Here is a 23,872-nt window from a genome sequence, read left to right on the forward strand (position 1 = left end):
AATATACAAAAGTTGTTTAATTTATGCATGCTTTTTTAGTTTAGTGCCTAACGTTTATTTCGTCACAGTTTGGTGTCTAAGTTTCATTCCATTACTCAAAATGAGACAAGCTGTGATGGACTGTTAGTTTTCTCCGTTAAGTGACACATGTCACAATCTCGTAATTTTATTTTTTTTTAAAATTAAAAATATTATTATATTTATAAAAAAAACCCTTATATCTTTTAAATTACAAAAACTCTCAAAATCCCTAAAATCCTCAAATATTAACACTAACCTGCCGTCGCCGTCCTTTCTGACCACGACCACCATCGCCGATGTAGTCTTTGTCATCATCCTATTTATAAGTCGTCGTAGTTGTCGTCGATTGGTCGTTGAAATCGCTTGGGATTGTGATTTTCATCCTAGGGTTCGCGGGGTATAAAACATCGATTCGTCGTCGATCGACCGTTGATCAGTCACGATTTCATAGGGGTTTTGGTCATCGGGGGAGGTGAGGTTGGGTGGAGCTTTCTCGACGACAAAGTGTGGCGGGCGGCGTGGGTTTAGGGGTTGAAATGAATGTTTTCAAAGTTTTGGGGTTATTTCGAATTTTATGTGCTTTCTTTTAAAAAAATATATATATATATTTTTTAATTTTATATAAAAAATTTAAAATTATCATATTGTGACATGTATCACTTAACAGATAAAACTAACGGTTTATCACGGCTTGACCTATTTTAAGTAACGAAATAAAACGTTAAGTACGAAACTGGAACAAAATAAACGTTAAACACTAAACTAAAAAACAAGCATAGGTCGGATAAATTTTGTATATTTAAGCCTAAAAGATATTGCATGACACGTACCAATTATAGAAGCACAATGAATATATGCGCACTCCCAAAAGAGAAGACACCAATCTGAAGTGTAGTACTTGATTGATGAAACGTGAATAAGATAAACAAAGAACATATAATGTCCCAAGAGAAACACAGAACTCATGCTGCAGACATCTGTTTCTGTGCACAGAACCTTTTTCGGATACCATGTCACTTTTACCACTCAAAAGCTCAGGCAGAGGTCATGTGACCTTTTCCGGGGAAATCTTTTTACCAAATTAATCCAATAACTATTACAGTATTACACTGCTAACTTATGAGGTCACGTGATCTTTATATATATAGAAATATTTTAGGTTGAGTTTAATTTGTAGAATGTAAGATTATATTTGATAATAAATAAATAAAGACAAAGATAATATGATAAAAAAAATTAAATTACACCTTTAATCTTAGATATGACTAAGGTAGAATGTTATGATATTATAACCTGTACATAATGTGAGATCACGGCCAAGGATTTTCATGAACCAAGCATCATAATCTGATCTGAAATCAAAGATTTATGCCCTATAAAGTTATACAACGTGAACCAAACCTCTATCATATAATAAAAGTTTGACTTAATCAGGGACGGAGCTCCCTTAGTGTCCAAGGAGGCCCGACCCCTGTTAAAATGTATATATTCGATATAATTTTGATTTAATAGTATTTTTGATTCATGAAAAAATAAATATTTAAATTTAAAAAATATAAAAATTTATTAAATATTTAATCAAGTAGGGGTCGAACTAAAGAATGATAAGTCTGTGTTCTCAAATTTTTTGTCTAATTACAATTTAAGTCATTGTAAGTTTAAATATTAGATAAATTAGAAGTTTTCTTTTGATTTTTTTTTAAATTTAGGGTGAATATAAGATAAATATCTTAACAATTACTTTCAAGTATTTGACAATGAACGTTCATACCCTACATGCGTTCTTGAACTCGGAACCTCAAGGATAATAACAATCCCTTAATCACTAAGGTCACTTGGTTCATATTGAATGAGTTTAAATACATAATAAGTCTTTATATTTTTCTTAAATAGTCTAATATTTAGGTCACTGCCAATATTTAATTCTGGCTCCGTCCCTGGACTTAATGGATTTGAAGTACTCATTCTTAAACAATTTTTTTGCATTTAATGTGACTTTTAAATTGAGAAAAAAAAATTCAGTATGATCTTTTAACTAACACAAACACAAGTTGATTTAAGAAATAATAATAAAATAGAAATCAAACGCCAGAACTCCTTAGATCCAAGATGGAGAATAAAGTCAAAATGTCGGATGGAGCAAAAGACTCCTTAGATCCATAGGTGGAGAATGAAGTAACATGATATATATTATTCTCACCATTTTACTTTCTTATAGAAAGAAATTAAGAGACACTTCCATATTATTTTAAGAATTTCATTAAAAAAACTGACGGATTCAGTATCAAAGATCGAATGATGTGCAAACTCGGACAGGATGACATCCCGTAATTCACCTTTCTCTCTTGCAGACTATAAACACAGCTAGAGGTGCTTAATGAGTTAAACAATTTGTGAACGGCTCGAACTCGACTTAGTCAAAACTCAGGTAATACTTAACTCAGATTGACTCAACTCGAGCTCAAATTCCATTGGAAACATTAACGAATTGAGTTGAGCATGATCAAACTCAATAACTTCGTGAACACCTTGTTAATTTTTTTTTATAATTTGTAAGTAGTCACCTTAAAAAATTACTACATTAAAAAATTAAACCTACTTAATAATTTTATTAATAGATAATAAGAAAGATACTAAATTACTAATTAATAAATATTACTAATTTTATAATCTATTAATCTTTTAATAAACAATAAAAAATATTAAATTATCAATTGATAATTTACTACACTAAAATATAAACACTAATTACCCTTCCCGAGTAACAAATCGAGTAAAAAAAATTTCAACGAGCATGAATCAAGTAAAATTTTAACTAACTTAACGAGCACCAAGTCGAGCAACAATTTTTTTTAATGAGCACGAGTAAAACAAAATTTTAACGAGCAACGAGTCGAATAACAAATTTTTTTAACGAGCACGAGTTAAATATTGTCTAACTCGTGATCGACTCGCTCGATAAACACCCCTAAACACCACCAACAAACTCTCAAACAGTCCAATGAATCCACCCTAAACACAAGACTACTAACAAATTCATTAAATAAAGATGGATAAAGGAATCGAGGCTGAGAGAGTAGTACTCTCACGCGATCCCAATATCTGCAAATTTATAAACATGTTTTATATGCCCAAATCTTTTGGTATTCCATCACTAAAGTCGTTTCCTTCAAGTGATACGACTTTAAGATTTCGGTAATGACGTAAACTGCAGAATAGTGAGCCCCAAACCGACCACGCTACTGGACTTGAAAACTAACACGTAATTCAACAGAAAACAAATTGAAACCATGGAGTCCGCCAAAACCGGCTGTCTTGAAACACCAAGCAGAGGCTAAATGAATCAAATATGTGAATCCCTCCATTGATCTTTTATTCCCTGTTGTTTGTACTATTTTTCACATGCAAGTGCAAAACCAAAGATGTATATAGATATTTACAAGTAAATACACCGCCCGACTTCTTTAAAATTCAACTCATTTTTTTGTTAAAACCAAACACCCAATTGAAATACACAAGTTGCCACCAGATACCTCATTACCTATGCCAAAGCTTGAGCCATAATCGAACGTTGCGACAGCTGCTGCTCATAAAGTTCTCGGAAGATGCGGTATTTAGCATCATGATACTTCTTCACCCTTGGGTCTGTTGATGGATGAATGACCTGCATGGTTTCAAGAGTTGAATTGGTCTATGTCAAGTACAATATCAGAGACAATCGTCTATTGAACCACATAAGTGGTATGATCTCGGTTGCATAATTAAATAGAGAGACACATATGGAAAGAAATCGTAGAACATCAAACTTAAACAATTTAAGCCAGTTTAAAAAAATGGTATCTACAACCTAGGCACCAGCCAAATCATTAGCCCAAATAAATTTAATGCCCAAAAGGCCAAAACAGGCCTGCCCTTCGATTAGTTGATGCCAATCAATCAGAGGTCACACGCAACTATTCTTTGCACCACAAGGAGATTGAGCAAATTAAATGAGACCACCTTCCTAAGCTAGATTTCATGCATTACCATCAGTTAACTTGTTTAAGTTGAACCACTTTATGAAAGATGTAAAACCGAAATACAGCTCAATTTTCAACTGGACCTTCTACAGTTCTACACATATTTTCATGATAAAAGCACCAACTAACAATAAAAAAAAAACATGACCGATAGCTTACCTGACCAGCTGCATTAAGTGCTTTCATAGCCTCATTAAGACAAGTATACTTCTTTGCAGAAACTGCACCGAGAATAGCAGCCCCTAAGAGCACCGACTCACTTTCACGAGGAAGTATTATAGGGCAACCTGAAATTATGAGCAAATGGTCTCCCACCAATAAAATGAATAAATAACAAAAGAGGGAATAGCAAATTCTTAGCAAGAAAGCCACAAGTTTTTTATCAGCATGTGCCCAGCAATAACTAAGATGCCAACACCCTCCTAGATGACCCGGTTCACTTGTTTTATGTGAGAATTACATAAATCTAATTCAAAGTGTCTTCTGTCTTCTATAATGATGTAAGAATAATGTGTTTCCACACTAACCTTTCTAGGTGGTTTCAACTTACAGTGAATTTAGATTTCAGTAAAGGTTACAGTTCTCAAATGAAGATCTCAATCTACATGATACAGCCATAACTGACTACAAAGTTCAACGTTCTACGTTTCAACAATAATGTGTAAGACAATGTCGAAATCTTTCATTCTAAGAACTCTCCATGACATGGAAGAAAATTAATCTTTGCCTACAGCAGCTACAAATATAGAACCAGTAAACTCTATTAAAGACCATACCCAAAGTAAAGCTACCCTAAGTAAAGCTCAAACTCAAGGAAGGTCCTGTCAGCCACTAAATCACACTTTCAAGGGAGCATCCACAGGTTCTTCTGTACATCTTAAGAGGAGACAAAATTACATTTTTAAAAACTTATAATTACCATAACATTAACAATCAGTCTTTTAAGGGGCAGTGGCAAGTTCCTCTTTACATCTAAGAAATTTTTACATCCAAAGTTAGCTTAACCCTAGAAAAATTCTGCCTTTTCCCTAGTCATATTAACAAAAATGTTTGGCTACATGGAATGCATCACTTGAGTGCAGAGGAAAAAGAAACATTAGACCAAAACAAGGTTCTATGTTGCTATAGACTATAAGGTATATAAAACCTTAATCATAAATCGAAAGATGAAAGTTACTAAGCATGCAGGAACATGCACACAGGACCATGCATGCATGCAAAATGGAAGAAAATAAATGTACAAACCAATAATATCTGCATGCTCTTGAATGAAAAGGAGGTTTTTTGAGAGGCCACCGCATGCAAGCAATGTATCAATCTGCACAAAGGGAGAGACATACTAAGGAAGGATTTCAGGGTATAAGAGAAACGAATTATGAAGAACCAATGGCCCAATGCCAAGCAACCCTATTGTTAAGCCATAACAGCAGCAGCAACATATTTAATCATCGAGCAATAATTAGATTGCTTCTAATTGGAGCTTCTTGCACGTGCACAACTTTGTTTTATATATAATAACAGGAAATGAGAGTGCAGGTGAGGACATGGAATGAATTGGGACCAATTTAACAACCAGTCAGGCCATTTGCCAACAGCCAATCTACATTATAATTTGACTAGACTGAAAGCTTACGCTCTTTATCACACAGAAAAAGCAGGCACTATGGATTGAACTGAAATGATTAACCTAATTCCATTTTTATCCATCAAGGATGGTAGCCTATTTATCCATTATGCAGGTACCTCAAACTAATCCTTGCTTAATTCTTCATTATGCAATCACTTCATTCCAAGTCCAATTGCTTCCAAGTTTTTTTTTATCACAACAACAGGGTTTGATTCATAATTGTTTCAACCAAGTGTGTGTGTGTGTGTGTGTGTGTATAAACAAAAAAGAGAAGAAAGGTGCATATCTTGCCTTGTGACCATTAGCATTACAATGCTCCACAATATGGCGTGTACCATATGCAATACCCTGTACTGTGGCAAGGTATAGACGAGCCAATTGTTGTTCACTAGGATCCAGAGTCAATCCAAACACTACTCCTTTTGCTTTTGGATCTGCAACAGGAGACCTGTGCATCACAATGGTAAAATCTTAAGCTCATTCATACTGATATGTAGGCTGCAGTAAGAACTGGAAAACTCATTATTCAATTCTTCAAATGCTTTACCTATTTCCATGGAAGTCAGGAAGGACATGTGTATCTTCAGTCAAAGCAGAAATAAACGGACACTGCATCTCATGCATCATTGATTCTAACATCATGTTCAGTAGCAGAAACACAGAAGTTTCTGGAATGAACATAGAATAGAAAGTCAAGCCAGTCCCTAGAATTAGAAAGAGGGGGACACAAACCAATTTCTTACTCTGAGAGGCAGCACGGTTTGCAAGTTGAGGAGAAGCAACATGGTTCTCAATTATGTAATCCAATAATGCACCAGTAGCACTCTGCCCCCCTTCTGTGAGCCAGTACTCAGGTATCATTGCTAAAAATCAAAGCAAAAAGGAAACACCAAATCACCATTAATGATGCATATCTACCATAAGTAAACTTACATGGTATAATATAAAATCATTCAAATTATGCCATTAGTGTTAACCAAAGTGACAAAGATGAATGGTTAAATAATGAGTTAAACTTTGAGAGAAGTCTAACCCAATCAAACATTATGTATAGGCATGAGTATATGTACATGCTAGTAACAAACGAAAAAGATATATAGATGCCTAATTGGCAAGAATTATCAGATAATATTTAATAAAGCCAGTCTCATAGACCACTCTGTAACTACATTATATATTTTGAGATTTTACCTGACCAAAATGGTCCCCATACCCCAGGAATAAATAGCTTGTCCCGTGATACAGCCATATGACAAGTAGAAGTGCCACAGACCAGCACCATACGACGGCATATAGCTTCATTATCGTCCTCTGAACATGTGTCACTTTTTCCAAAAAGTTAAATATTGTAGCGAATAAGGAAAGGAAAGAAAAAAGTGAAAAATTTCTCCAATAAATAAACCTTTTTCAGGCAGACTTTCCATTACCCCCACACCACCAGCATGTGCATCAATCAGTGATGTCCCGACAGGCGTTCCAGCTACAAGACCAAGTTCCTGAAGATATAAATTCTCAATTATAAAAGAACCAGAAAAGGGTCAAAATCTACAGACAAAGATGAACAAACCTACAAAGCCACATAAAAGGTCCATGTTCGCATTCTTATATCTAAATAAGTACATTGACTTCATTAATTGACCTCAAGGGAGGACCACTTGAAAACAACTTCAAATCTAGAGTACAAAATTTCTTGCCTTTGCAGCAGTAGGAGTGAGACCAGATCCCAAAGCATGGCCTGGAAAAGCTACACTTCGTCCTGTCATTATAGAATGTGTCATGTTGTAAAACTAAAAGGTTAAGTTAATTTTTTTTAAAGAGATAGCAAAAGTTCTTTCACTGTGAATTTCAATGTTTTTTTGACACGTTCACAATACAGCTGCATAATCTAAGTACAAGTCTAAAACTGACTAGAAAGCACTAACAAAGTCATTGCACTTCTACTATTAATGCCACCGTCGAATTTTCTTCTGCATTTGAATCTTGAATGGACAATAAAGTAACATAATAGGCACGTAATTGTGTAAAAACAGAGCATTTTAACAGCAATAAGCCTACACCAGCAGTCAGCTATTGGATGTAATTTTACAGAATGATAAGCTATGTTGAGAAAAAATAAATTCTTACTGCCAACCTTCAGTTATGGAAAGAGACTTTGTAGTATAAAGTTCAGTCACTCTAGAAAAAAAAAGAATATTTAAAAGGTAGATCCAAATAGGAATGAAGCAAGAGAATTGAAGATAGGCACACTGCTAATTAATTTCGGCATCTAGGCTCAATTACAAAAAGGATTGGGGGTATTGCCGGAGATGTCATCCACATGATCTAAGCATAATGGACAAAAGAAGAAATGCATCTAGAATCTTGACTGATTGCGAAATTTTATAAAGGAAAATACAAGTATAACGAAATTATGCATTTTGGGTAGCTCAATTTTACTCTGTTAGTAGTACTTTTTGTAATTTTTGTTATAACTAGCCGAGATCCATTTCTTGGTTGTTATATTGTGGCCATGATCAGGGCAGCTGGCATGAACGAAATATACACAATGAATATCTCTTCCTTTTATGCTCTTCTCTCTGTTTCTCTAACTCTTGTATTCCTTCTCTTCTCCATCTTACTTTTTCTTCCTTCTCTTTTCTAACTGTTCTTGAATTGGCTTGTATCAATAAATGATGGATAAGATAAATTGACGAATGAGTAGATGAGGGAAAATGTAGTGGATACATATCAGCCATTTAGGGTAAAATGAGGGGAAAGCTAATTAGACATGTAGAAAATAGAAGTATGAATTATCCTATGAAAAGATGCAAGTTAAAGGAGGTACAGTTGGAAATTATAACAAAGCTCATTTTTCCTATCAAGTTTGTTGAGTATATGGTTTGAAGTGTATAATATGACCAATGCTGCCAACCTCACTACAAAATGGCTCATCAACTCAGTCTAGCTGCTATTCCAATCTATTGAAAATTATCCATGTACACAGGAAACTGCTCTACTCTCACATCCAACCAAAAGATAAAGATCAAGAAATGAAACTCTTAAAGTATACCGATCTTAGCATGATGGCCCTCAACAAGATCACCTAAGTCAATCTCCTCCCAAAAATCATCATCCCATCCACAAGCTTCCATGTCACGAGAATCTCTCTCATTCATCTGCTGCATGTGTGCATGACCAAGATATGTCCATTTGCATACTGTGGTGCATAGGCTTCGTGTATCATCTCCTGTTGCCCTATTAAAGGAAGTAAAAAAAATAACGTTGAGTTCATAAGGTAAAAAAAGAGCATGATGTCTTGACATAAAGAAGCAAATGAGATAGATGAGCAGAAGAAAGAACCTGTATGACAACCAATCACTCAAGTCCATCCACCTAAAAGCCATTGACCAAGACTCTTGCAAATTTTCTTTCACCCATAAAAGCTGCAAAAGGAAAAACAAAATTATCAATCATTGTCTCTGACAGAAAACAGAAGACAAACCAAAAAACAGAAAGAAAAATGAAAACTGAAGTTCTTATTTTCTAATCTGCCGTAATAGCATGCATATGTCCCCTATTTAACACTTAGTGATTAACTCCTAATAAAGTACTCTACTGAAAGATAAAATTTATCCAGAGATAAAGATAATAAAAAATCATAATTTTAAAAGACTCCTAAAACAGTAGGTATTCTTAATAAACATGATCATTTGTTCATTTTAAGCATGTTCGCATTCGGTTTGTGTTCGTTTAAAATTTCAATGTGATCATGTTCGTTTTGTGAACAATAAATGAACAGGTTCGTGAATATGTAATTGAACATGCCCACGAGCAATTATAATCTGTTTAAAAATAATAAACAATCAAACTGAAAATAAACATATTTCTTAATGTTAGATCTAATAATCAAACATTAATATTAAAATTATATTAGAAACAAATAAAATAAACATACATGCTTTTAAGTACTTTGTAGGAAAAATATCAACTTTAAATAAACGAGCTTGTTTGTGAGTATAAACGAACTAAACGAACCAAACACACCTTTGTTCAAATAGGTTCGTTTAATTAAACAAACATTTTTTTGTTCATACTCATTTATTTACGTTATCAAAAAAACAATATGCGAAACGGTTCACAAGTGGTTCGTCGAATGACCTATTCGTTTACAACCCTATTTTGACCTCCCTACCACAAGTCCCCGACAAACTGAATTAGTTCAATGATTTGAACTAATTTTCAACTAAGATTCTAAGAAGAGCACACCAACAAGAAGCACTGCTTTAGAACCCCCCTCCCCCCTTCTTACCACCATCCTTTCACAGAATAATTGCCCATTTATCAGCAATCCTAAGTACTCATACTAGTTTTATTGCCTTCTTGCTGCAAAGGTGCTACAGTACTCATACTAGTTTTATTGCCTTCTTGCTGCAAAGTTGCTACGTTTACCAAAATTAAGGAAAAAGGAGGCTCATGTTATCATCTACCCTAACCAAAAATAATCTACTGAGCTTATTTTAGACATCCCTATCACAATAAAAAAAGGACCTGCAAGATTCAAGGCTCAGAACCAAATATTCAAGATATGTACCAAACTACCAATAATATGTGATGGAGGATTCTTGTTCAGCAAGTATTTGACAAAAAGATCCACTTATATTACCAGGGTGCATAAGACTGAGTGAGAAAAAGAAACCAGGCATTATCGTTTTAGGTCCACATTCCAAAATATGATATTATGATTAAGCATACTGGAAATGGGTAAAATAACTTCAAATTCCATTTTGTTTATTATGTATATCAGAATACAGGGTGTTCTATCTTCCCAACATAAACGTTCAGAATAAGTTGTTTTTTACTATTTTTCCAACAAAAGAAGCTGCATATTCAGGGTAGATTTACCCTGCAAAATCATTCAATATTGAATATAGACTATGCAAAAAAATCGGATGGCGAAACTTGTTGACTGGGTACCTTTGGTGGCTGCATCTCCGGTGAAACAGATCCACCACAGTATTGTAACACAGGCGAGTTACGAGAATTAATCTTCTCAGCTTGTTTAACAGCCCTATGGTCCATCCAGACTATAATATTTCTTCTTGAATCACCACTCCAAGAAACTGTAACAGGAGAGTCATCTGCATCCACAGCCACTGCATGAAGAAGCCATATTTTCCTTAACATTGCGATTACCTTTCCATTGCGATTACATGGCATACAGCATTAACAAAAAGAGTTCTCATTCAGACACTGTGTTGGATAAATATTTCCAAATACAAACCAAGTGAACAAGTAGCTGCAAATCCAATGCCCTTCACCTCTTCCCCTTCAACTTTTGCATGTGAACATGTTGATTTTACAGCTGAACAGACTGCATGCCAGATATCAGTTGAAGATTGCTGGTATAAAAAGAAATGGTCTCGATTAAAAAAGTATTCATTATAAGTATGGTAATGTTTACTCCAATCAAAGTAAGTTGCCACATAAACTCAGCTACAAATTAATAGGATCATAGAACAGTAACTCCACAAAGATTGAATTTTCGTTTATTTTTACCTCGATACAGTCACCTTCTTTCCATATTTGTATTGGGCTACTAGCAGATCCTAGAAGCTTCCCTTGCTCATCAAAGAGACCTGAAGCAGGCAGTAATATATAAACAAAAACGCAGCAATAAGGTTTAACCCCAAAAAAAAGGGCTATATTGCAAAAGAAAAAATGCATGATGTGTGCCTTTTGTAATAGGTCGGAAAAATAAAGAAAGCAACTTCCATATTTAAATTGAAATACAAAGTTTTTCAGCTATTAAACAATCTCCAATAGACTAAGTTCACAAAATATAAGAAGATATCATCTCAAAAATCTTGACTCATTTTCAAGTGTTTACGCTATTTGCTTTCATCTTCATCAATAGCTTTCATCTTCATCAAAGCAGATATAAATTCGTAAGGAAAGTTAAATATAAGAAAAGAAGCAAGAATCATATTTGACTAAAAAGAAAAGGCATAAACACCAAATCAAAAAAAAAATTGAAAAGCATCAGTCCATTCTCGATAAACTAATTTTACTCGTCAACATTCCATTTTCATTTCTAATTACTACTCCAATTTAAGTTCAAACAAGGACGAAAGACGATGTTTAAGTGAAGCTAAGTATTCAAGATATATAGAGATTAATAGGAAAGTTGAAAGGGGATAACAGAGTGGATGCATCGGTTTAAACTAGAGAAAGGGTGAGTCAAACTTTTTCTTCTTCCTCCTACTTCAGTTGCAGCAATCACACGGGTAGTGTCTACTTTTATTATGAAGTGTCAAACACAATTTCTATTCCAAATTACTCCAAAGTGTATAGCATTTCAATCAAAACTATAAATAATCACGCAGTTATTATTATATGAAGAAAATAAAAATGGAGGAAAACAGACCGGCGCGTGCGCTACCGGTGCCGACGTCGATGCCGAGGAAGATTGAACGACGGGAAGTAGGGGAGGAGGAGGAGGAGATAGCGGCGGCCATTTCAAGGAACAAAGGAGAGGAGATGCTGTGGGAACATGCGGAGGGAGAGGAATGGAACCGGATAATTGGATGATGATGTTGTTGTTTGTGTTTGTGTTTATGTTTGCCCAGAAGCGGCGTCGTATCCGATTGAGATCTCCCTTCACCTGACACATCTTTTCCTTTAATTTTCTCTATTTCTTTCATCATTTTGTGTTTGGTAAACTCTGTTTAATCTGTGGTTTTCGTTTTGCTCATCCGTTCATGCTTCCTTTACTTGTCAATTTGCTTTTGTTTGTAAGCCGATAATAATGAGTTGAAAGCTAATTAATTTTAGTTTTGGTTAAAGGGTAATTCTCTAATAAAATACTTTTATTAATTTTATAAAAATAAACTATTTTAAAAAATATATAAATATTTTATATTTTTCAATTTTAAAATCTTTACTAATATAGTATAGAAATAAAATAATGGATAAACTACATATTTGTCACATTCATTTAAGTTTTATACATTTTTCCTCACTAAATTTCAAAAAAAAAAAATATTTGATCACTTTCGTTTTTATTTTATTAAAATAAGGTCATGTTCGTTTTTTATTTAATTAAGATTTAATCACTTACCTTATCAACTTTTAAATGATTAGTCAATGAAAAATTGTACAAAACTAAAACAAAAGTGAGAAATCTTGTAATTTACCTTAAAATAATTCATATCAAAAAATCAAATGTTAAATGTAATGATAAAAGTATATTTATATGTAAAAGTTTAGGTTTAAATTTTTTTTATGAAAAAATAAACTAAGCCATTAAAATTTTTTATTATCATTGAAAAGAATAATTATATTTTTTTTATAAATCAAATTACAAGGTAATATCTATTTACAAATTCTCAACTCTTTTAATAATGAAGGTTTATACTTCGAGTATATGTGATGCTCAAATCCTGGATCACAAGAGATATTAATAAATCTCTTAGTCACTAAAATAACTTGATTCCTGCAAATAATTATAAACTCTAAATATAAATCATTACATAAATATATATTTATCTAACTTAAAGAAATTAAAAATAAAATATAAATGGTTAAAAATTTTAATCAGTATATTTGTTTGGAATATATATTTCATAATAATCTATTGCATATAAAAGTAATAAGAAATCTCAAATTTCAAAAGAGTCGCGACTTAATATAAAGAAAAATAATAAAATATCAAAGAATAATGAATATTGATCTCTAATTTAACTACCCCTAAGTGGACCTAGGTCTTTTAAGACATGTTGCAATATGAGGGTAAACCTTGAGGAAATCTCTTGACATAAGTGCAGTAGTTATAGATCATATAGTTCTTCTGTACCCGTCGCAGCCTTTGTTGATTTGTTGAATCCATCTCTTGAGAGAACCACGCATTGTTGGTTGATGCAGAAGAAGATGGGGAACTTGATTTGCAAGAAGAAGCTCCATTGGACCACACACAAGCATCGGCATTGAAGTTCCTATAAGAGGCAGTGAAAGGAGCTTGGGACCAATCGGTCTTAACCAGACCAACCCTTGTGGCCCAGTCATCAACATTCCACAAACTGGAGTAGATTCTCATCGGTTAGTTCTTTGGAAATGGGACACCGATTGATTCCATGTTTTTGAACTCTCTGATGGGTGTACCATCCACAGAGAAGATGATGCGTTGGGTATTCCAGAGGATGGAGTAAGTATGGAAACCCGTTGTTGGATCAAACCAGAGATAGAACTGTTGTTCTTTATTGCCCTTTCCTTGGCTGAACAAGTCGGTTTTTGAACTCTCTAATAGGTGTACCATCCACAGAGAAGATGATGCGTTGGGTATTCCAGAGGATGGAGTAAGTATGGAAACCCATTGTTGGATCAAACCAGAGATAGAACTGTTGTTCTTTATTGCCCTTTCCTTGGCTGAACAAGTCGGTGTGAAGAATGTAAGGATCACCACTTAGATTTCTAAGGAACTCAAAATCAATTTCATCTCATGTTGACCCTTTCGAAGATAGTTGCAGATACAACTAGTGAAATATACATAAGCTACAGTTATCTGTCATTTCTACATAATAAAGTGTTAAAAAGAAGAATTAAATGGAGAATAACTTACATGGTAGGCAGTGACCGTTCCAGCAGAGTTGTCAGGTACAAGCTTGAGTTACATATCAATCTTGCCAAAAAGATACTCATTACTGGACTGGAAACCAGAACCAGAAGCTTTATCAAGTGAGAGAGTGAGAACCTCTCCATTGTTAATAATCTTACCACGGCCATCTCCCAATGTAATGTCAAAATCATTGTCGAAGTTGTTAACAAATGCTGTAACGAGACAACCGACTATAAGAGGCATCCGACTATATGAGGCATAAGCAAGGTAAACTTAAAATCTAAAGAACGCATTTTGTTTACTGGTTTTTGCACAGCAAAGAGAAGTGAGAGAATATATTGGAAAATGACAAGTTTGTAGCTCGATAATTTGGTGTGATTGTCAGAGGAATGGCAGAGCTTGACATTTATATAGTAAAGAAAAAGGGCATAGGAAGAGCTGAGGAAGCTCCCTTGAGCTTGGTTATATACACGTGAACTTGTGGGGCCGCAATTAACACAAAGCATCCTATTTTTACTGTGGTGCCGAGACCAGCTAGGAACGGCAATGGGCGGATTCGGGCCGGATTTTGCTCTTTCATCCTCATCTCTAAAATGAATCTTTGTCCTTGTCCTGTTCTCCGTCGGTGATTTTTTTGCCCCGTCTCTGAAATCGACTCGAAGTATTGTACCCGAACCCGACCCAAAGTATTGTACCGAACCCGACCCGATCCCGAGAAAAACCTATCAGCCGTAGTTTTCATAAAAAATAGGAAAAACGATCACAAAACCTGAAAAATTAGTCTACATGATTTATAATTCAAACTACAGTCACAAATTCAAACTCAATTCTAAATAATTGTCTAAACTCCAAAATAAAACACACACATAATTAAATACAAACTTGTTCCGATATTCAAATCATACATCGAAGATGCATACGTAATATTAAGTCAAATAAAGTCATCCAAAATCGTCATGCAACTTTTGTCACTTTCTTTGGTAGCTCCCTACATTGAGAAATTTATCAATAAATCAACCAAATTTTACTTTAATAATTAATATAAAAAATATTATATATTATATATATATAATCGGGGCGGGGATACCTTGGCCCATCCCCGAACCCAAAAAAAATCCCTGAATTTTACCCTGATACCCGACCCGACCCGATATTATTCAGACCCGACCCGACCCGAACTTAGCCAGGTTTCGGGTTTCCCCATCGGGTTCGGGTTGTTCTGTCATTCCTAAGACCAACACCTATCAGGGTAAGAAAGACGCCGTCCAGACGGCTCACAAGGGTCACGCTGAGACTAAGGTACACATAACATCGAACAGGGTAAAGACAACCCCACCCCAAACTACCCACAAGCACGACCATCAAACAACAAAGGTCGCCTAGGGTCGTGACCACCGCACACCAAGGTGCACCTAGAACCGAGACTAACGCATGACAAGGTTAGCTGAGGGCTCTAGCCAACAAGCAACAGGATGCACTTGAGGTCGGGGCTAACGCACACCGAGTGTGCGCTTAGAACCAAGATGAAAAAACAAAGGGGGTCACTTGAGGGAGAGGGCAACACACATCGGGGGCACACAAGGTCGAGGCTTGCGCACACCGAGGGTGCACTGAGGGCCAAGGTCAGTACCGACTTAGGACTTGTCCACCTAGCAAGGTCGACCATTACTTGGAAAATAAAGCCAAATATCATAGTCCTTGTTTGAATAGAACTTAAATATTAGAGTTTCAACTAAAGTAAAGAGTTTTACTTATAGTTAGCCTAGGAGTAGTCATGAGATGTAGGGGTGTGCAAATCCGAATCGGTGATTTCTCGGCCCGTGTCCCAACCCAGATGTTGCAGGTACCCGATTTTTTTCATTTTCAAATTATTAATTTAAAAAAATATACACAAATTTAAATGTTCAAAAACTTCAAATTACCTTTGGGAATCTTTAACAAATAGAAAGAATCACAGCTCTGTTTGAGCTCTACTGGTGTTCCACCCACAGAAAATCGCTTCTCTTTAATGGTGACTTTTTTGGACTAACGAGTTTTTCTCTTTGTATGTTAGTTAAGTTCACGTCTCCATCAGGTGAAGAACACTACATGTTCATCAATAAAAGGAGTGATGACAAGTTTGGCTCAATATAAAATTCAAAGCGGAATGGATTCTCTCAAGGCGCATGTTAGCTGGTCTGATGTGGTCTCCAATTCTCCTCTCCGATCCTAATTTCCTGCTGGGTCTTTCTTTTCTGGTTGGTTTGCTAGCTCTATGGGTAGTTAATTCATGGATTCGTCGCCTTTAAAGCTTGATTGAAGGAAGCTTTTCGTTGGATCAGCAGACCAGTCTCTTGAATTCTTTCCTCTTGAGGTTCTGGATGGTATACTCATTGTTAAGCCGCCTTTGGAGGTGATTGAGGAGGGTATTGCTGAGTGGAATTTTCCTGTTGTGGGTCAATTCATTGGCGCTGCTCCTAATTTTGATTCGATGCAACGAATCATTCGATCTCTTTGGGGGAAATCTTCTCCAGTAAAGGTTAGCCTAGCTGGTGCAAACCTTTATGTTTTCTCGTTTGTGGATGCTGCCCTTAGGGACTGGGTCCTTGAGAACGGGCCTTGGCATGTTCTGAATAAGCCCCTGGTGTTGAGGAAGTGGGAGCCGTGTTTGCAAATGTTAGATTTTGATCTTTCTCACATGCCTGTTTGGGTTCATCTTTATAATGTGCCTCTAGAATTGTACTCTAGAAGTGGGCTTAGTTATATCTCTGGTGCCCTAGGAAATCCTTTATACATGGACTCCATCACAGTTTTTAGGGGTAGACTTGAGTATGCAAAAGTTTGTGTTGAAGTTTATGCGGAGTCTGTGATTCCAAATGAGGTTCAGGTAATCCTTAAGGATGGTTCTATGGCGAGGGTTGGAGTGTTTGTTCCTTAGTTTCCTAGAGCTTGCTCGAGCTGCAAATCTTTTGGCCATCTGGCCAGTAGATATGTTGTCAGTCAGAAGGTTGCTGGGAAATAAGAGGTTCAAGTCTGGAGGAAAAAGGTAGTTGTCATTTCTGATGATAAGAAGAAGCTGGATCATGGTATTAATTTGAGTACCTCTGTGGAATTCAATTTGCCTAGTTCTTCTGTTAATACCACCTCTGCAGTTGGTAATGATAGTTTAAATCCTGAGTTGGTGGTTGGTATGGCTGAGGAAATCTCTGTGGTAGCTTTGCAGGAGATCCCAGATAGTCATCTTCAAGAAGCTGTTGGCACTGGTTTTGGTTTTGCTTTGAAAGACTCTGACAGAGAAATAAATGGTATTGTGGAGAATCAAGGGGATGTTATTGCTGATTCTATTAGCTGGCCTAATTCTTCCTTAGTTGAGGAAATGGCTCAACTAGTCTTGCAAGAGGATTTGAGATCAGTAAAGGAGTTCCCCACTTTGCAGGACTCCATGTTCCAAAAAAAGAAGACTAGAGGTAGGAAAAATGATAATGTTGGCTCCTCTAGTAAGCTTGATATGATAGCTGGTGGAGGTGTTATGGATGGTCAGAGGAAAGCTAGAGTGGCTTCCATGGGTGTTGTTGTTTTGCTCAATGAAATTAAGTCCAAGAAGAGGGACATAGTGGATAAAGCTAAAGGCATTGGGAGTGTGGGGGTGGTTAATGGTGCTGGCCCTACTATTACTTGATGTTGGTATGCTTTTGGAATGTGAGAGGGATTAATAACCCTCTCAAGCAAGTTAAGGTGTTAAGGAGGCTGGTTACTTTGGAAGTTGATGTTGTTTGTCTTTTGGAAACTAGGATTAGGAGGATCAATGCTGATAAGTTCATCTCTGCTTTCTCCAATGACTGGAATATGGTCGGGAATTATGAGTCTATTGAGGGTGGCAGAATTTGGGTTTTGTGGAAGAAGCAGTGGTCTTTTACTGTCTTTAGGGTGAGTGATCAATCCCTTACTATAGATGGTAGTGTAAATGGTCATAGGACTCTGATCACTGTTGTTTATGGTAGTAATAGCAGGACAGCCAGGAGAGGGTTATGGGATCAGCTAAAATACCTAAAATGTGAGGATGGCTCTGCTCCATGGGTGGTTGGAGGAGATTTTAATGTTATCCTCAGAGCTGAGGAGAGCTCTGATTTTGAGACCCTTGGTGTTTACAACTCTCCTGATATGGAGGATTTTCAAGGCTGCCTGGAGGGCTTAGATCTTTTGGACCACCCTTTCCTGGGTCCTTCATTCACTTGGACTAATAAACAGGATGTGGAATTCTTGGCTCGCAAGTTGGATAGAATTTTGGTTAATCCTGGTTGGCTGTCTGTTTTCCCTGATTCTTTTGCTGAATTTAAGGCACAGGGTGTTTCTGACCACTGTCTTGGTGTGATTTAGACTCAAAGGGGTACTTTGGCTAGAAGACCGAAGCCTTTCAAATTTTTTAACTGTTGGACCTCAAGTGCTGACTTCTTGAATATTGTAAAAGAGTATTGGTTTGAGCACTGTGATGGTAACCCTTTGCAAAGGCTTTTCACTAAGATGAAAAGATTAAAGCCTAAATTGAAGAACCTTAACAATGAGTAGTACTCTGATATTTCAAAAAAAGTTCTTTACAAAAGAGCTGAGCTGGAAATGATCCAACTGAGGAACTTGGGCCATGCTGATCTGAGGAATATTGATGAGGAGAGAGCTGTTCATGCTAAGTTGGTGGATCTAGAGGTTACGAAATCTGATTTTTATAGACAGAGGGCAAAGGTACATTGGCTTAAAGAAGGTGACCTTAACACCAGATTTTTTTTCATCAAAGATTTGAATCAAATAAAAAGAGGAATACCATAAAAATTTTAGAGACTGAGAATGGCCAGTTTTTGAACTCATTTGATGATATGGCTGCTGAGTTAGTTAATTTCTTTACTAATCTCATTGGGACAGCTGATCCCTTGGTTAGATGCCCTTCTGTGGAAGATTTGAGGAGCTTGTTAAACTTCTCCCTGGATGCTGGTGCTGAAGAAATGCTTACAAGGGAGGTTGATGATAAGGAAATCAAGGATGCCTTGTTTAGGCAAGGCAATGGGAAAAGCTCTGGTCCTAATGGTTACTCATCTTGGTTTTTCAAGGCTTCATGGAGAGTGGTTGACACTGATTTTTTAGCTGCAGTAAGGTTTTTCTTTCAATCCTCTTTTATGTTGCCAGCTTTTAATACAACTACTATTGTTTTAGTCCCAAAGTCCTTGAATGCTAGTAGGGCTAAAGACTTTAGACCTATTTCTTGTTGCTCGGTAGTATACAAGACCATCACTAGGATCATTACTACTAGGTTAGCTCTCTTTTTCCCTGGAATGATCTCTCTAAGCCAATCGTCTTTTGTAAAGGGGAGAAATATTGTTGATAACACATTGCTAGCTCAGGAAATAGTCAAAGGTTACTCTAGGAAGAGCCTCTCTCCTAGGTGTGCCATCAAGTTTGATTTGCAAAAAGCCTTTGACTCTGTGAACTGGGAGTTTTTTATGGTTGTTTTGGAGGCTATGGGTCTGCCTTTGAAGTTTTGTAGTTGGATTAAGGTTTGTGTCACTTCCTCCAAATTTTCAATCTCCTTGAATGGAAGCCTAGTTGGTTATTTTAATAGTGCTAGAGGGGTCAGGCAGGGGGACCCTTTATCCCCTTACCTCTTTGTATTGGTGATGAATGTCCTTTCTTCTTTACTGGATGTCTCTGCCAAGAATGGTATTTTTAAATACTACTCCAAGTGCAAGAGAATCTCCCTCACCTACCTTTGCTTTGCTGATGATTTGATGGTATTCTGTCATGGTTCTATGGATGCTATTATGGGTGTTTTGAGCACTTTGGAAGCCTTCTATGAGTTTTCTGGTCTGAGGCTTAATGTGCAGAAAATTGAGTTCTATATTTGTGGTTTATCTGGGTCTGTCCTTGAGCAAATTCAGGCTGGTACAGGTTTTAGAGTTGGACAACTCCCTATAAAGTACCTGGGAGTGCCTTTGGTGACTAGGAAGCTCACTGGAAAAGACTGCTCTGCTTTGGTGGTAAAAATTAAGGAGAAGCTCAGCAAGTGGTCCAATAAGAAGTTGAGTTTTGGTGACATGCTACAACTCATCAAATCTGTTATGTTCAGTGTTTTCAGCTATTGGAGCAGGCAGTTGATTCTACCAAAAGGGGTTATCAGGGATGTTGAGAAGTTATGTATGAGGTTTTTCTGAAAAGGGTGTGACTCCCCAGCTAGAGGAGCTAGGGTAAGTTGGAGCCAAATCTGTTCCTTGAAATCTGAGGGAGGTTTGGGATTGATGAGTTTAGCTGATTGGAGTAAGCTTTCTTTTTATTGCTAATCAAGAAAATCCTGGCAGGAGAGGGCTCTCTCTGGATTGCTTGGGTGAATTCTTACTGCCTTAGATCAGTAGATTTTTGGAATGCTGATTCTAAGGCTCATTTCAGCTGGATCCTAGCAAAGTTGTTCAGAATTAGGAGTGAAGCTAGGAGGGTTTTTGGCTCATGCAGTTGCTGGGACCAAATCAATGCCAGATGGATATGGGATAACATTCGGAATAGGTGCGAGAATGTACGTTGGCATCACCTGGTATGGTTTCCTGGCCATATCCCAAAGTTCTCTCTGATCTCTTGGATGGCAATCTTGAACAGATTGCCCACAAAGGACATGCTCTCTAGATTTGGTGTAGTAATGGATGGAGGATGTGGTATGTGCAGTTCGGGTCTTGAATCTCGCGACCACCTTTTTTCTGACTGTGCATATGCAAAGGAAATCTGGACTGCCATCCTTCTCTCCTGTGGTCTTTCTCAGACGCCTCTCGATTGGTATGGTTCTTTCCAGTGGCAGTTACTTAACCTTAAGGGTAAATCTCTGCTAGTGCATATTCTCAAGTTGGCTTGGACTGGATTCATCTCTTCATATGGGAAGAACGGAATCGCAGACATTTTGGAGGAACTCATCGCTTTGCTGGAGCTGTTGTTAGTTGTATTAAAGAATCTGTTAGAATCAAATTACATAGAACTCATATGAATAGAATTGATGCTGTAAATAGGGAAATGTGTATAGATTGGGGATTGATGTAGTGTATTTGAGTATCTATTTTGTAGCAGCAATTGTTGCCTTCTTTTTTTGGATGAATGGAATTTTACTTATCCAAAAAAAAAAGAAAACTTCAAATTACATACTCCAACATTCGAACATAAAATGTAAAAGTTCGAAATACAAAATCTAATAATTCATAATATAAATAATCTATTATATATATATATATATTAAAAAAATAAAACTAATCGGGTAACCGAGTACCCGGAAAAACTCAATTTTATGACCCCGAGCCCGACCCGGGAAATGCCGGGTCGGGTAATTTTTTTTAGAAAAGTATTCATTTTTTTTAAGTTTGGGTCGACAAGTCGGGTTAACCATGTCGGGTATTTTTGCACACCCGGGAAGTGTTCGCTATTTGTGAGTACTATATATGGGTGCGGAAATATGTGCAAGTATACACAATCGAACAAGTAATACAGTGATAAGTTGAGTATCGTCTCCACAGGGAATTGAGGAAATCAAATAAGTTTGTCAAGGCACTTTACTTTGTCACCTAAGTAAAATTAGTGATGGTATGTACAAATGAGAATGTTGTGGCAAAATGTAATGTCTGATGTGGAAATAGAATGGTGGTAGTGTGGTAGCAAATGGATATGTCGTGACAAATTATATTGTGATGCGTGCGAACAGATTGAAATGTCAAGGCAAAATAAAATGTAAATACGAGATTTAAAATGTAGGACTTCAGCTTTCTCACACAACAAGCTGCTTTGGGAGTGAGTGATGGGAGTCACTAAGGAAAATATAAGTCTACTTCTCCGAATGATTTTATCTCTATGCCTCTACTGCCCGACAGAGAATATTAAGGTACCCTATGCTATCTCTAGTAAGGGACTCGACAGATTCAAGATGCCCTGGTAAAACCGATTGGCGTAAACCCCTACAATGATCCTATTGGTCCAGATAACAGGATATGTCTCAACAATACCTTTTTGCGGCAGCATTAACATCTAACCTATCGTTCTTGCACAAATCCTTTTAGTCGAATGAAATCCTAGCCTTATCTCTAAGGTGGATTAGGCATAGTTACTACCTAGAACCCTTTGTTTATATAGTTCCTCCCTAGTTTCTCTTGAATACTAAGGATATTTTGCCAAGGTATTCTTTCAAACCCTAAGAACCTCCTAAGGAAAGGCTAATCTTGTAGCTCCTACAACCTTAAGGCATTAAGTTTCATAAATAAAACAGATTAAAGCATAGAAAAGCAACCATTCATTGAAATAAAAACTTAAACATCCAAGCGAACTCCCACCAAATAGGATTAGTTCATGGTGGGGTTTGAAATAAACAAACACAAGTCAAGTTTAATTTGTTCCTTACAACCCAATAACAAAATATGAAAGCAAAGAACTAAGGGAATGAGGAAAAGCCTTCGACGTGCACTGTCGGAGCTTCCCTCGGCCACCACGAACTGCTCCCAGCGAACTAGCTCCTCTCGGATGACTTAGAACGCCACTCCTTCAAGTTTGTCACGAGAAATGCCACAGCAAGTAGGATTGACGGAGAAAAGTAAGACCTTCTCTCTATAACTTTTAAGCTAAAAATGGCGTGGCACCAAAGTGCATAACATTGTGGCTTCATCCTCTATTTATATAGGGAGAAAAACCATAAAGATTTATGTTAAAATTCCAAAAATACCCCAAATCATGCTTAATTCACGTGAGGATCGGGCAGAGCTGGCGATGGTGTTGCTGGGCAGCTGGCAATGGTCTAGCCTAGATGATTGACTGAGCACCCAATAGACAGCACTGATTCAGGCAGATTCCTCGGTCATGGTCAGAGATCCAATGAAAATAGGGACAGCTGGTTCCAAAAATTTTTTCTTTCATTTTGTTCACTTTCGAAATATCAATCCAACTCAGCATTTTCATTCTGCTCATCAATCTCCTTATGCCACGACATTTTCCTTTTTCTTTTCATTTCTCTCAAATCCTGCACATCATTAAGCAAACACCTTCCCCATAAGACAGCACTGATGACAAATTAAAATGTCGCGGCAAACCTAATTCCACCACATGCAACTATATGCTCCTAAATGCATCTATGTGGTCCTAAATTTGGTCTTAAAAATTCAATAACTTAAGTGAAAAGGTCTCAAAATGTGACATTTTTACGGAGTTTTCACACCCCCAAACTTAAGCTATTGCTTGTCCTCAAGTAATGGATATTATTAAGCAAAATAAAAATACCATGGCAAGTTTAGAAACATAATAGTTATATGGGATAGAATTTCAACCCTTTGAACATTTGGCTTCAACATGTTAGATTGGTTTGAGAAATCAAGTACTGTCCCCTAGGGCAAGATTCTTTGTGTTGGTGTGTGCGTGTTTGTATCCAGTCCATACTTAACAAACCTAAAAATTTTCTAAGCAAGTTTTATTGTTTTGCCACGACATTTACGAATTTTACTCCCACATTATTTTTTTATTCTTCTACGAAGGAGTCAGCCCATCACACCTACCATCCCACACTCTAGGTGAAAGGGAGCATACCTTCCACCCCCGAGCTAGTCAGGTAGAGTCATCCCTTGACTACTTTCATTCACTCAT

At 36.6% G+C, this 23,872-nt stretch overlaps 1 protein-coding gene, 1 long non-coding RNA gene and 2 pseudogenes across 2 annotated transcripts; 1 reads left to right on the plus strand and 3 right to left on the minus strand.

The window, feature by feature from the left end:
• Window positions 1-312, minus strand: part of LOC120218962 — a 30,128-nt pseudogene extending 29,816 nt beyond the window's left edge.
• Window positions 313-3,430: 3,118 nt separating this feature from the next.
• LOC120219026 (FGGY carbohydrate kinase domain-containing protein-like) lies at window positions 3,431-12,376 on the minus strand. Its single transcript, XM_039215890.1, has 15 exons — window positions 12,071-12,376; window positions 11,203-11,282; window positions 10,928-11,045; window positions 10,621-10,799; window positions 9,007-9,089; window positions 8,717-8,901; window positions 7,362-7,423; window positions 7,070-7,163; window positions 6,859-6,978; window positions 6,411-6,530; window positions 6,215-6,335; window positions 5,959-6,115; window positions 5,286-5,358; window positions 4,200-4,327; window positions 3,431-3,685 (listed from the first exon to the last, which is right to left on the minus strand). The coding sequence occupies exons 1-15, from the start codon at window positions 12,348-12,350 to the stop codon at window positions 3,563-3,565; spliced, it is 1,923 nt and encodes a 640-aa protein (XP_039071821.1). The 5' UTR covers window positions 12,351-12,376; the 3' UTR covers window positions 3,431-3,562.
• On the plus strand, window positions 9,788-10,188 carry LOC120219027. The gene is made up of 2 exons (XR_005525276.1): window positions 9,788-10,037; window positions 10,083-10,188. It is a non-coding gene; the product is annotated as an uncharacterized LOC120219027 (long non-coding RNA).
• A 1,035-nt stretch (window positions 12,377-13,411) lies between the features above and the next one.
• LOC120218965 lies at window positions 13,412-23,474 on the minus strand (annotated as a pseudogene).
• Between the last annotated feature and the right edge of the window lie 398 nt (window positions 23,475-23,872).

The sequence above is a fragment of the Hibiscus syriacus genome, unplaced genomic scaffold, assembly GCF_006381635.1.
Source record: "Hibiscus syriacus cultivar Baekdansim isolate YM2019G1 unplaced genomic scaffold, ASM638163v2 tig00110202_pilon, whole genome shotgun sequence".
Classification (NCBI taxonomy): Eukaryota; Viridiplantae; Streptophyta; class Magnoliopsida; order Malvales; family Malvaceae; genus Hibiscus; species Hibiscus syriacus.